This window comes from Aptenodytes patagonicus, chromosome 8 (assembly GCF_965638725.1).
Source record: "Aptenodytes patagonicus chromosome 8, bAptPat1.pri.cur, whole genome shotgun sequence".
NCBI lineage: Eukaryota > Metazoa > Chordata > Aves > Sphenisciformes > Spheniscidae > Aptenodytes > Aptenodytes patagonicus.
The window spans coordinates 1,804,278-1,817,271 of record NC_134956.1 but is presented as its reverse complement, the minus strand read 5'-3'; the positions used below and the strand labels follow the sequence as shown (position 1 = coordinate 1,817,271).

Genomic DNA, 12,994 nt, shown 5'->3' with positions numbered 1-12,994 from the left:
TTTGAATCACTGGAATTCTCAGACACCACTACAATCACTTTGAAAATCTCCTGCTTTCAGAGGTAAACTTGAAGCCCTAAAGGGAAACTGTAAAGAAATAAGGTCACAGCATGTCATAGACTGATTTTTCACGAAATTGGACGCTCAGGTATGAATTCTGAATGTTTGAGATGAGTAATGCAGTCCTTCAAATACTCAGAGGATGTCTTTTGAAGACAGATGCTGCTGCAAGATGAGAACAGCTTTCCTACACTATCTCTAACCTCCCAGTCACCCACATTACACAACCTCAGTCCCCTCTCCAGACACAAAGGGCCTGAATCTTACCATTTCCATTCCAAATCCCTGCTTTCGTGCATGCAAACCCACCCATCATTTTACAAACCCTGGGTGAGGAATAGTCACTACTTCTGAAGCCATTACATTTGGTACTTCCTAACTTCTTCAGTTTAACGGCCTCCTTCCAGTAATAGCTATTACCGATGGCTTCAACAGAAAGTACAGGAAACTTGTCAGCAAGCAGCTGTGGAGTTGCCTGCCCCTCCAAAGTACACTTCTTTCTAATCCCCTACAGTTCGAGGCCTGCAGGGCCAAGGATGTAGCGGGAGAGCGCCATGGATGCAATCTAGCAAACATGCTCTGAGCACCTCGAAGAGCTTCACTGCTTCTGCTCAGTCACACACACACAGAGCTACTGCTTCCTTCTGATGGTTTTGTAAGCACACGTTGAGTTTTACCACCCACATCCTGCCAGTCCCTGCAAAGCAGAAGTGAATAAATACACACTTACAACCCCGGTACAGAAAATGATGACACACTCTGTATGAAGTTGGTATAGTTTCTTTAACTGTCAAAATTAATCTCTGAAGGGCAACAGAGGGAGAGGATGGAAAAGGATGTTGAAGCCTATCTGCGTGAGGGATACAACCCATTGGCTGGCAACTGGCACCAACATGCTTTGAAGTGCCTACAAATCATCCTCATTAGAGATACATATGTGGACCAAATCTGGTATTTCCCTAGAGTACAATCTTATATTTTTTCATCTGTAGATGTCAGTGAGATTTGCAAAGGTCTATATACTTCTGACATTTGGATAGCGCCTGGCACATGCAGGAATGGCTGTAGCCAGCCCAGCATCACCTAGCAGTTTGCTGGCAAAATAGGAAAGACAGTCTACACCTCCCAGGTTTCACTAGTGCTTTGATGAGTTTGTTTTCCAGCTTCGTACAATGTACTTTACCACATAAACCAAATCCTTTTAAAGACTCAGTTGCCTTTAAAGATTAGAGTAAGGAAAAAGAAAAAAAACCATACTTGTGAGATTTTCACTAAAACGGTCCATATAAAAATTAAATTACATCACCACAAGCAGCTCACCTAGTAACTTCCTTTCAGCCAACTTTTGGAGAAACTCTTATGATTGCTCCTGTGCACAAACACCCTCAAATGTGTAAGCTGTCACAGATCAAAGGCTTGTAACCAGCCGAGGGATGAGAAGTGTAGGACCACCAGGCAAATAAACTGATATAGAGTGAAAACATAGCCCTACAAGACATATTTCAGTAACTGTCAGCCACAAAATAACTGAAAACTGCTACATGCATCCATCTGGCACATATGTAAGTACCATCCTAAACATATCAACTGCCACTTTTTTTCAGGTGGGTACCTCCTGCTCATTACTGGTCCAAACTACAATTCTGGTATACTAAAGGAAGGACAAGGAGTTGGTAACACTTGTTTAACACAAAGACTGCGACACCATTTCTAAATCTGCACACACCCCTGGCGCTCAACACAACCCAGACCTGCCTCCCACAAGCCCGGCTCGCAGGCCTCCCCCTTGTGTGGGGCAGAACGGGGGCTCCCAGCCAGAAGTCCCTTGAGTATATCCCACGTGCTCAGCACCAAGGCCTCCAAAACCGGGAAAGCTTTAATCTTTTAAAAGTTCACTTCGCTGTCCCCAGGTGATGTGCTCAGGGTGCTGCCTACGCTTACAGCAGCACCAAGAGGCTCTCAACTTAGCTACATGCTATGACTCCTTTATGTCCATACTCCAAACTCAAAGCTGTCAGACTACAGCGAGGGAAGGGGTATTTCTACACCAGCAGCATGAGTCCTGGGTGCTGTCCCCACATGTGCGGGACTGCGGGGCAAGCGTGTGTGGGGTGGCACTGTGGGTGTGTGGGGCAGCAGGGTGAGCACACAGGGCGTGTGTGGAAGCAGGGTGGGCATGCGTGAGGTATGTGGGGTGGGTGCACGTGGGGTGTGAGGCGCATGCGGGGTGCCCAGCCATGGCGGGAAGCTCCCCCACAGCAGGGACCTTCCCCTCAGGGCCTTCTCAGCCCTGGCCTCCAGACAGAGCACCTCTCTGGCGGATTTAACCCCCGCTGCAGAAAAAAAAAAAACCAGCTACGGTTTGTACAGCCCAGCCTTTCCCTTCAGGGATTATCTCCATTTCTGCCCCCTCACTGCTGGGCCACCCCAAAAAACGCCCGAAGTAACGTGAAACCGGCGCGGGGAGGCCTGGCGCTGCTGGCTCCCTCAGGAGAACGGCTCCGGGCGGGGGGAGCGATCAGGCCCCGCCGGGTCGCGTTTTCCCGCCGCGGGCTGAGGAAACGCCGCAGGTGCATCCGGGCGGCGGCGGAGGGAAGAGAAGCGGCGGACAAAGGGCGGCGGCACCTGCACTCACCATCGGTAGCAACCCTCGCTGGCCTCCAGCGTGAAGTTGACGCGGGTGCCGCGGGTGAAGGGTAGCAGCACCTTGGGGATGTTGAGCTTGGAGGAGGCGGCGAGGTGGAGGGAAAAGAGGAGGAGAAGAGGCAGCGCCTGAGGCGCGGGGGGAGCCATGCTCCGCGACGGGCAACCGCCGCCGGTGGGGGCGGGAAAGGGCGGTTGTGCGCCGCGGGCGGAGGAACGTCAGCGGCGGGGCAGGGCGCCCCGGGGGGCGGAGGGGGCGAGGAGAGGGGCCGGGCCTGCCCCCGGGGGCAGGCCCGGCCCCTCTTCTCGCCCCCTCCGCCCGCCGAGGCCGCCCTGTCCCGGCGCCGCCTTTCCTGAGGTAATTTCTAGTGGCGCCGACAGCGGGGAGCGACCGCAGCGGTCGAGGCGAGGGGAAGTCCGCCAAGTCAGACGCCCGCAGATTTTGGCGGCTAAAAAGGCTCCTATCGGGGTACATCATGTTGGAAACGGCTTGAGCAGCTGGGGAGGGAGGTGGGTTTCCTTCAGGCGGCGTGGCCAGCGCCAGCTGAAGGGATAAGCCTGATGGTTGCAGCCCGGATGGTGCTTGTCACCGACCGGAGCCGCCTCGGCAGCTCGCCTCGAGTCGTTTGCAAGCGGAGCATGTGCTGTTTTCACCCCGCTGGGGACGTGGGGTGAAGACTGTGGCGTGTCAGGCTGCCTTCACCTTGCCCCGGACAGCACCTTCCACAAGCTCTGCTGAAGGCAGAGTGGGGTGAGGTGGTGTTTTTTAAAAATAGGACCTATGGATTAAAAAAACCCCACCTAAATGGATTAAATCCTATGGATTAGAAAACCCGAAAAAAATCCATCGAAGATATGGGTGTTACATTACATACTATACTCTTTCAGTGTGTACATTATAGTACTTACAGTGATGCTAACAGCTAAGCTAAACAACAGTTCTTTTGTTATAAAAATATCAATTTTCTGTATCCTTATATCCTTAAAGTAAGAAGAGTTATTTTCCTGTACTCTTTGTGTCCTAGAGAAAAAAAATGGTAGGCAGACCAAAGTGCAGAAAAAAGTGAAGAAGTCAAGACAAGGAACTTGGTGGTACGTGAACTCTGCAAACCAGGTGAATACCACAAGCGGTCTTGGCCTGAGCCCCTTGGAGCTCCTCCAAGGAGCACAGTAAGTAGCTAGATTTCACCAGCCAGCCTAACGCGAGCTTGACCTTTTCCTGTGTATTGCTCAAAAGCGTGGTGGAATAGCGTGGGAAATAGGACAATGTAGGAAGAAGAAGAAAAAGGAGGGAAGTTTTAACCAGCACTGACAGATCTGTAATCATTTAAGTGTGTTCAGAGCCTGGAGTGGAATTCAGGAATCACAAGTCTCAATTTGATTATTTTTTTTTACCCTGTATTTTGTAAACATATTGCAAAATGCATATTTTACCTCCTGGTGGTGATTGGACTTTGTAGTGCATGACATTGTACTACTCAGTTCACTTTGTTACAGATGTTTTTGTTGAAGACTTAAATGAACTGGTGATTTGTGTAGGGATGAACATGATTCTGTACGATGGAATTTCTGTGTATTTAATAATTTGGTTTTTAGAAACTTTGAACACTTGAAATTACTCTGAAAGACCATTATATTTTGTAAGTCAAAAGTCAGGCTGGTATCGTAATCTTAATTTGTCCTTGTTGTCAGTATGCATTCGTATGTATCATCATTTCAACACATGTTTAATGGTAGGATCTCTTCCCCATTCATGGTGCATGGGAAAGGTCATGCTCCTGGAATTAATCAAAGCTATTTAGTGAATGAAGTTATTGTGTGGAGGATCTGTCTGTCATTACCTACGACAGAGGGATGGTATATATTCAGTGAGAGAAGGGATTTTAAGAAGGGGAGAATCATCTTTGAATTAAGCTGTTTGAATTCTGCCCAGGAAGATCAAATGCTGTTCCAGGGACACCACCCGAGAGTTTAACCAGTTCTAATTTAGGTAGTATAGAAGTTAAACGATTCTCATCTATTCTAAGCAAGTAAATTTATACAGGACTTTTTATTTACCCTGGCGGGTTTTTTTTCAATATTTATTCACTTGATGTTTTCTTTATCAGTACCTCAGCAAGGCTATTCCATTTTCTATCCCAGAGGACTGTGTGCTGCTGGACAGCTCACTTCTCGCTGCAGCTTCTGTTTGTATATTACTCATTTTCTGAATGCACATCTTGAAATTGTGTGGTCTGGTTTAGAGAAGAGCTGAACTTTACAGCTGCAATTTAAGACACTGGGAGCTGGGCCCAGAAAGATATATGGTATTAAAAGCTCTGGCAAATCAAGCCACTACACCTTAAATTGCTCCCCAAAATGGAGTTATTTTTTTCTTTACTCTTTCTGTCAATCAATCCATAACCTTCCTTCATAGGCATGTTATGAAGATAAGTTCAGTAAAGACTCAAATATTAGGGAGGGATGTGATAAAACAGCCCATGATTAAATCAATACAATATGTGTACAGTTAGTATAATTACAACTGAGTAGATACGTAGATAGTGAATACCTTGCACTCTGTGCTGTGAATGAGGTGAGAAAATGTCTGTATCCCAGTACTTCCTAGCTTTTAAAAGTAGGTTTTGCAATCTCAGTGTGTCTTTACTTTCTTTCATCAGCATTGTATGGTGATGAGTATTCAATGTGTTACTGGAAAATTATTGTTCTCAAATACTTATTAGACTTGAATGATTTTCATAAGGAACAGCAAAGTGCACTTAGGACCTTAAAGCTTTTTAATGAAACATGACAGTTAAGTACAGCAATTAAATGTCTGACATACCTTTCAGTGCATACTCAAAAGCATGCTAAGAGATTGTAAGAGTAGAATAAGGCAGGAGACATTGATGAGCAACTCTGCAATTTCCGTTACACAGTAAAATTATGAAGCGAATTTTCTGCTTACATAAATTGAAAGTCATGCATTGCAGCACTGCGTTAGCATTAGAGACTATTTTGGATAGAGAAGAGTAGGATAGGATGCAGAGAGTGTAGCTGCACGCTCTGTGAGAAGTTACTAAAATCATGGGTTGACTTAGTTGCTGCAGTATTCTACTTCCTTTTTCCATACTGCGGTGATGAGACCAGTATGGAGTCAGTACATCCTTCTCAGACTAAAATGACAGCGTGAAGAACGTAAAAATACCTCCAGTTGGCGGGGTGGTTAGCTGGCATGGTGGGGAATTGGAACGGGATAGACGTATTAGGAATATGAGATAATTTTATGTGCATATCAATGTACACCTGAGTAAGTCTGATAAAGAACAAAAATGGAAATTTCTTAGTCACAAAGAATGCAATTATAGAACGATAGAGGGAGTACTTTAATGAGCTGCTTAATTGTGAGAGGGATAAAGACAAACAATAAATGGTATTCTCCAAGCAGCTGAGCCATTTGTGGAAGAATTACATTTTAAAGAGATTTAAGAGGCAATCAAAATACACACAGTAAATAACAAAACACCAGGTGCTGATAATGTTTCTACTGAAATATGAAAATAAAAGGGGAAGAATTACTGAAAGATTTTACAAACTCACTTGGTTGGTCTGAAGATCTGAAAACACTCCCAAGGAAGCAAGGAGACATGTACTTGGATAAATCTTTTAAATTAATCAATTTCTGGTAGAAAAATGTTTTTTATAAAGCTAGAAAAAACCTATATCAGTATATCATGAGGTGATCTTCTGTTTGCAGTGAAATAATTTTAAATCCTTGTTCAAAAAAAGGAAGTATTTGAATGGCACAATGATGATGCTGCCTGTTTGCCTGTCTTCCTTTGAATTGCCTCAATGCTTCCCCAGCCCTCAGATCTCAAGGGTATACAATATGTGTGTGTCTCGTCTTTTGGCAGTACAAGGACATGTTCAGGAAGGCTAAACCAACTTGATATGAGTACTAAGCATGTATCTAACATTAGGGTTGTGTATACGTGCTTTCCTGGATTGAGGCCGGAGTCTCTGACAAATTTTGAATGAAGACGACCTCAGGTTCTAGAGTTCATTCAGGAAAAAAAAGGTTACTAGAAAACCATCTGGCCAAGGAATACCTGACTTAATTTTCAGGCATTTCATATTTTAAAATGTCTGAATAATTTAAAATCTTTAAAACGCTCCTCTACAAAAAAAAACCAAAACAAAAAACCCCCCCAAAACCAAACACACAACACAAACCAAACCCAAAACCCAACTCTGAATAATTGCAACTCAGAAGGTAAAATTCCAGCAAAACGATAAGGCAATGAGGCATTGAAGATAATTTTAAAGTGTACTGGGTCGAGCTAACTCAAAACAGTTCCAACCATAACCGTTGCAGGTATGTCTATACTCATGTGTTAACAGTATAGGGCCAGCTCTGTGTAGTATCAGCGGCTAAATGCATTGTGTACAATTTAATTGTAAAATTAAAAAAACTGTAAGAACAGTTTCATTGAACTGGAAGAATCAGGGCTCACACAGTAGAACAATGAAAAATATTCTGCGCTATCATGCTCATGAACCTCTCAAATAAAATAATACTTGATTTAAAGGCTACAGAGTGACTGACAAATAATAGCATGAATTTTTTAATGAAAAGACCGTTCCTCTAGGGATGAAGCTCTGGTTGAGAAGAGATGGGGAGTTGCCTACACCAGGCTGAGGACGAGGTGAAAAGGGGAGGTTAATAGCCTTGGAGAAAGTGGTCTGGGAATAGTAACTTAGGGTGAGAATAACAGTAATGGGCCTTTTTTGGTCTGATGCTGTCTGTATTTAAGCTGAAGTATAAAACAATCGCTGGGAAAGGTGGTCACTTTCCTTCCTCCTTATCAGGCTGCATCTTATAACACTTCAGCTGCCCCCTTTGTGTCTGTCTTAGCCATCACTGATCTCAAAGTACAGTGCTTTACATGTATTTCCTGGCTGACCAGCTCTATGGCTTTCATTGCTGTGCCTTTTTGCAGCTTAGTTTGCTGTCTGGTTCCATCCTCATAGATGCAGAGCTTTCCAAAATATCTCCACGAAAGAAACATCAGTCAAAGAAGTATTTAAAGTAGCCCAATACATGAAAAGGTACTTAAAAAACAGGCAACAGAGGAACAAGATTACAAATGGTGTCCCTTAGTACTAGCAAAAGGCTCATGGCAATTAGTAGTTCACAGATCATTGTGTTTGAGCATGTGGTTATAACCATCCATTATTTAAAAATTAAATGGAAGATCTTACATACATACAAATGTACACAGTTGTTAAGCTTGACTGGCAAAACTCATTAATTAGGCATTGATCCTGCCGCCAGAAGTGCATGAGATAGGTTCCTGCCTCTGCATTATGTCTCTGTTCAGCTGCTCCTGCCTACCTACAGAGATCGAATTGTAAGAGGGGGCATTACACTTCATTACTTCGAAATAGGTGTCATAGACTTACAGAGTACATAAAACAACATTCCTTTTTCAATTATTTCTCTATCACTTTCTCTACTAGTAGAGTTATGTTCAATTTACCATATTAGACTTTCTGTATCTTCATATGCCTATTGAAGATTTTATGAGAACATCCTCTCAGCCATACAACCGTTCTCTACAGAGATAATGATGGATTGATAGCAACTCTAAAACTGAACACTTTAGTTATGCCTGCCAGTATTTTCCTTCCAAGAGATGATGTTTGGCCAAAGGAAGGTCAGTAAATTTCCAAAATTAAGGCAGACAGTTAATGGTAATAAGGAAGGAAAATTTAAAATTCCATCAAGGTTGATTTCCTTCAGATTATTCAGAATGGAGCACTTCTGTTTAGAAAATCAGTAAAATAAGGGCCAAACCTGCCATTCTTTGCATAGTCTAATCTGCCAGGGATGTCACCGGGAGTTTTTGAGTGTGTACCAGGTAAGTAAGATTGAGTCCCAAAAGAGAAATGTCGCTCTTTTTAAATCTCTATTCCTATTGTATAAATCCATTTGATACGCAAGACTTTCCCAGATAGTATAAAACCCCAAGACCTTACTGAATTATTCAGGATGAGTCTGATAACACTGAGATTATGAAACAGTAACATCAGATAAAAATAAATGTTTTTCACTTCAGAGTTTATCTACCTTTCTAATGTAAATTTATGGTTATTAAAGTAGGTTATTTATAGCTGTCTTTTCAAAGTGTTACATACCAGTGCTTTTGCCATGTGCCTTTATACACAGATAGAAATCATATTAATGAGCTATTCACTGAACAACTGAATGAATGCATGAGTGATGAGAATTCACAAGACGAGACAAGTAACAAACAAACAAAAATCCCAACCTTTGCTTCTGCTTTAAATACATCAGGGAAATTTAGAAAGACACAGTAGTCTTAAATCTTGAAAATAATACAATTTATAAATAGGCATGTGAATATGTTTAATGACTTAGTCAATAGTACTAAGGAAAGTGAATTGTGATCTTTTCAAGGTTACTTGGTTGCAAATTATGGTATGTACACCTCAGAAATTTTAAGCGGGCAATCAAGTACAACAATTCTGAGTCTTTTTAAAGGTTAACTCTGTTCTGAATTGGTTTGTTATTGTCTACGCTTTAAACACCAACATGGGACAATTTATAAAATTCCATCATCTTTTCCATTTTTCCCATTCTCTTCCTGCAGTAGTCTTCTGATCTCACTTATCTTGGCACTGGCAGTGATCTAGAGGGCTTCTTGTACCTACACAGCAAGACTGTCAGACTTCCTCTGTGTTTCTCCATACATACTGGCAGTACATAGTATGCATTTCAACTGTAAAATCAAAATTTTTTATTCAAAATAAACTCTATTTTTTCCATTCTAATGCATACATAAGTACAACAAATTCAGCACCTCTTGCTGACCTTGAAGAAACCTAACACAACTTCTGTTACATGTATAATGAGTCCTTCCAAAGGAGAGTTCACTTACTGCAGTAGAACGATGGGAGAAAAGCAGGAGGTGCTGCAATATGCAACAGAATATAACGTATCATGTACACATTGCACTGAAGTGAACTGATTTCTATTGTGTCTCCTTAATTCCTTTCAGGGTCACATTTCCAGGTAGGCCACCTACCAATCAAGTTACCTTGGGGAATGAAATGTTCAACATTGAAAAAAGATATCATTCATGAAGCAAAAAGTTACCTTCAATATGAATTTGCAACTGCAGATTTGTGGCAAAAAAAGTTAAATACAGTGTCACTGAGACAAATTCACTGCAGATAGCAAGGCACTGGGCAGAGATTTTAAAGGTCTCTTTGTTTTTTAAAAATACTTTCAGACTCTTGGCAAATCAAGGTCTAGTCCCAGCAACACAGACACAGCTTGCATGAGTAAAATTGTGCCCAGGCTAACAAAGTATGGCACAGCAAGCTAAACTCTGCGGCCTTTGAAACTGAGGTCTGAATTTTGCTGCTTGGGGCCATCTCTACACGCATACATCTTTTTCCTTTTTTGATTTTTGTTTCTGTGTTGACTGACTCATCCTAGTTACATGCAAGCCTTGTTTTCACTTTTGCCCTTTCTGTCCTGCATCTGATGCTGCCACTTTACCACTGGTACAACGTACTTCACAGGTATTTAATTAATGTGTTTTCACAGCTGCCCATTATCTCCATTTTGCAGACGTGCAACTAAAACCCATGAAAGAAATCTGAGGTTATGCTAGAAATTCCATTCTTAACATTCAATATCCCTGTCTAACATACCAAGTACCTTCCCACTCTACTATATGTTTGGGTTTCCCAGGTGGCCTATATCATATCTGGAAACGTGATTTGGGTGAAATTTGGAGGCTGACTAGGACTTTCTTCAGACAAGACAGTAGCATTAGCTCTTGCTGGGCACCTGAAAACCTTGCACGCAGCCGCTGCGCATGCTAAAATCTCCTGTACAGATCTGAGTACAGTAAATCTGACCGTACCATCTGGCCCAATGTTCCACTGAACAGCAAACATCTAAATTGCCATGGTGGCTATATGGAAAAGAATTAGGACACACTGAATGCTGCCCTACTCTGGCATGACCACTGAAAGTATAGTCTAGTCCGGTTACAATGACCTTCACTTAGGTTTAGGCCCCTAATTTATCTTTGAGATCGGGTCTTAGTTTCTAAAGTTGGCAATCCAGCTGATTAAATGTGAGTGTGTACCTAATGATGCAGACAGCATCCAATAGGACTTAAAAGGCAGAATAGTAATTTTTTTTTTTTCTTCTTAACTTTAGCAGAATCTGCTCAGCATCACACATTAGGAACCTGTATCTGCCTTCAGGCATTTTGTGAAATCTTCTTCTAACCTAAGTAAAGGAATCTGCTTTGACTAGAACCTCTAGTGAAAACTTTAGTAAGACAAGGCACGTTTCCCAAAGGACTTTATGGCATCCTATAAAAAGGCCTAATACATCAGTAATACAGGTTGTCAATTTAAATGCATTATTACACCTGTATACTTTTTGTGAACATTCGTGCTAATAAAATTTGATCTCAAAATGTTCATGAATGAAGGAGGTTCATTTCAAGAGCATATGAATATTCATTAGTATTTTTTTGTATTCTTCTTCTAGCTCTTCTTTGGTACAAAGTTCAGACAACAGGATTTGTACTTGGAAGACAGTAGTTAGAGTATTTTAAAGCTGCTGTATAAATTACTTTTTTACATGCTGAAGTATAATAGTTTCAGAAATAAAGACATTCTGCTGATGTTTATAACACATCTAAGTTTTGATACTTTAGTTTTTATAACAGTGGCAGAATGCTAAGAAACTACCCTTTTTCATCACTGGCTTGGTGATGTTTGTTCCAAATATATTTTTTGCTTACAGGTATGTCTGCTACAGATACTGTATCAATGTGTCGGAGAAATGTGAGAAATTTTCTGATATCTAGAAAAAACTAAGTAACTTTGACAAGGAAGCATGTCCTGCCAACATGTTTATAGTTATAGTAGTCATCAGTTTAGTTCATTTTGTTCATCTTTTACTCTAGGCTTGATTAGCTATAAATTCTATACTTTGTCCTCTCTGGATCAAATACCTAAACAAGTTCTGACATTCCAAGGATACTTTAGCCAAGGCACTTTGAACAATTTCATAGGGGAAAAAATACTGAAGGTACTGTTTGATAGCGCAGTGATTCTGTAAACAGCAAGTGAAACAGGTATACAGAAGTGATGTTTCCTCTTTTTTTAATTGGTTTTGTTTTTTCATTAAGTAGCCTGTTTTTTCACAAATTCCATAAAAGTCAGTGGAAATTGCAGGTGCTTGTACTTACAGAGTTTTGGGTGGGTGGGTGGGTGGGTGGTTTTTTTGTTGGTGTCCGTCCCCCCCCACCCCCCCGCCCCGATTAGGGATAAATCACAAGGCATTCTGATTTTCACTGTCAATGCTGCTGTTCTTATGTAGAGAATTTAATTCATTAGGCTGTCAGTTTTCAATTCAGTTGGAGGTTAATATTAGTATGTCCCAAGGATCTGTACTGTAGTTAGTATTAAATACATTCATTAATTATCCAGAAAGGCAGAACTGAGGGGTAGAACAAAAAAAAATGAGGTCAGCAGGATTTGCAGATGACAAAATTATTTAGTGTAAGTCTTTGTAAGAGAAGTCTGTGATGAACTTTGTAGAAACAGAACTAGACAAATTGGCAGCATAATGGTTGATGAAATTCAGACATTGACAAATGCAGGGTAGAGCACGTTAGAATGAAAAATCTGAACTGCTTGTACTCATGGCCCTGTTCTAACTTATCGCTAACTGCTAAGGGAAGAAGAGCACCCAGCACAATTAAAAACTCTTCTCAATGCCCAGCAGCAGTCAAAATCTAAATAAGGTGGTGTTATACTAAAAAAAAAAATAGCATAGAAAAGACCCACAATACAGTGGAAAAATATTAGTTTCAGTTTTACTTTACAGTAAGCTAGGGTCATTCCACCTCACATGAGATATGATAGGAGAGGGCCGTGTCTCTAATAATTCCCAGATCCATCTTCAAGTCTGTTTTATTTCTGATGCAAGAAGCTGGAAGCCCATTACTATAACACATGCTGGGTTGTGTAGGAATCTGTGAAGATAGTTTGCCTCCCTTTGCTTTTCATTATCAAGCTCAGTGCCATTTGGCAATATTCTCTTGAAGGTACTTCTGTCAATTTATCAAGAGAAGATCTGCTCTCTACAAGATGTCATCAGTCTACTTTCATTCGTTTATTATCACCCTGGGCACATCAACATCAATCTTCCATTTTATTTCTCCTAACTAGCTGGCATCTTGATGACACCTTT

The 12,994-nt window shown here is 41.5% G+C and overlaps 2 protein-coding genes across 2 annotated transcripts in view; one reads left to right on the top strand and one right to left on the bottom strand.

Annotated features, from left to right (window-relative positions):
* NUP210 (nucleoporin 210) overlaps window positions 1-2,869 on the bottom strand; it is a 69,455-nt gene extending 66,586 nt beyond the window's left edge. Inside the window, exon 1 of the mRNA XM_076345922.1 lies at window positions 2,696-2,869. Coding sequence (XP_076202037.1) covers window positions 2,696-2,853 — 158 coding nt within the window. The 5' untranslated portion in view covers window positions 2,854-2,869. The remainder of the gene's footprint in view (window positions 1-2,695) is intronic.
* Window positions 2,672-12,994, top strand: part of HDAC11 (histone deacetylase 11) — a 54,764-nt gene continuing 44,441 nt past the window's right edge. Inside the window, exons 1-2 of the mRNA XM_076345925.1 lie at window positions 2,672-2,700; window positions 3,729-3,873. The gene's annotated coding sequence lies outside the window, so the exon portion shown is untranslated. The remainder of the gene's footprint in view (window positions 2,701-3,728; window positions 3,874-12,994) is intronic.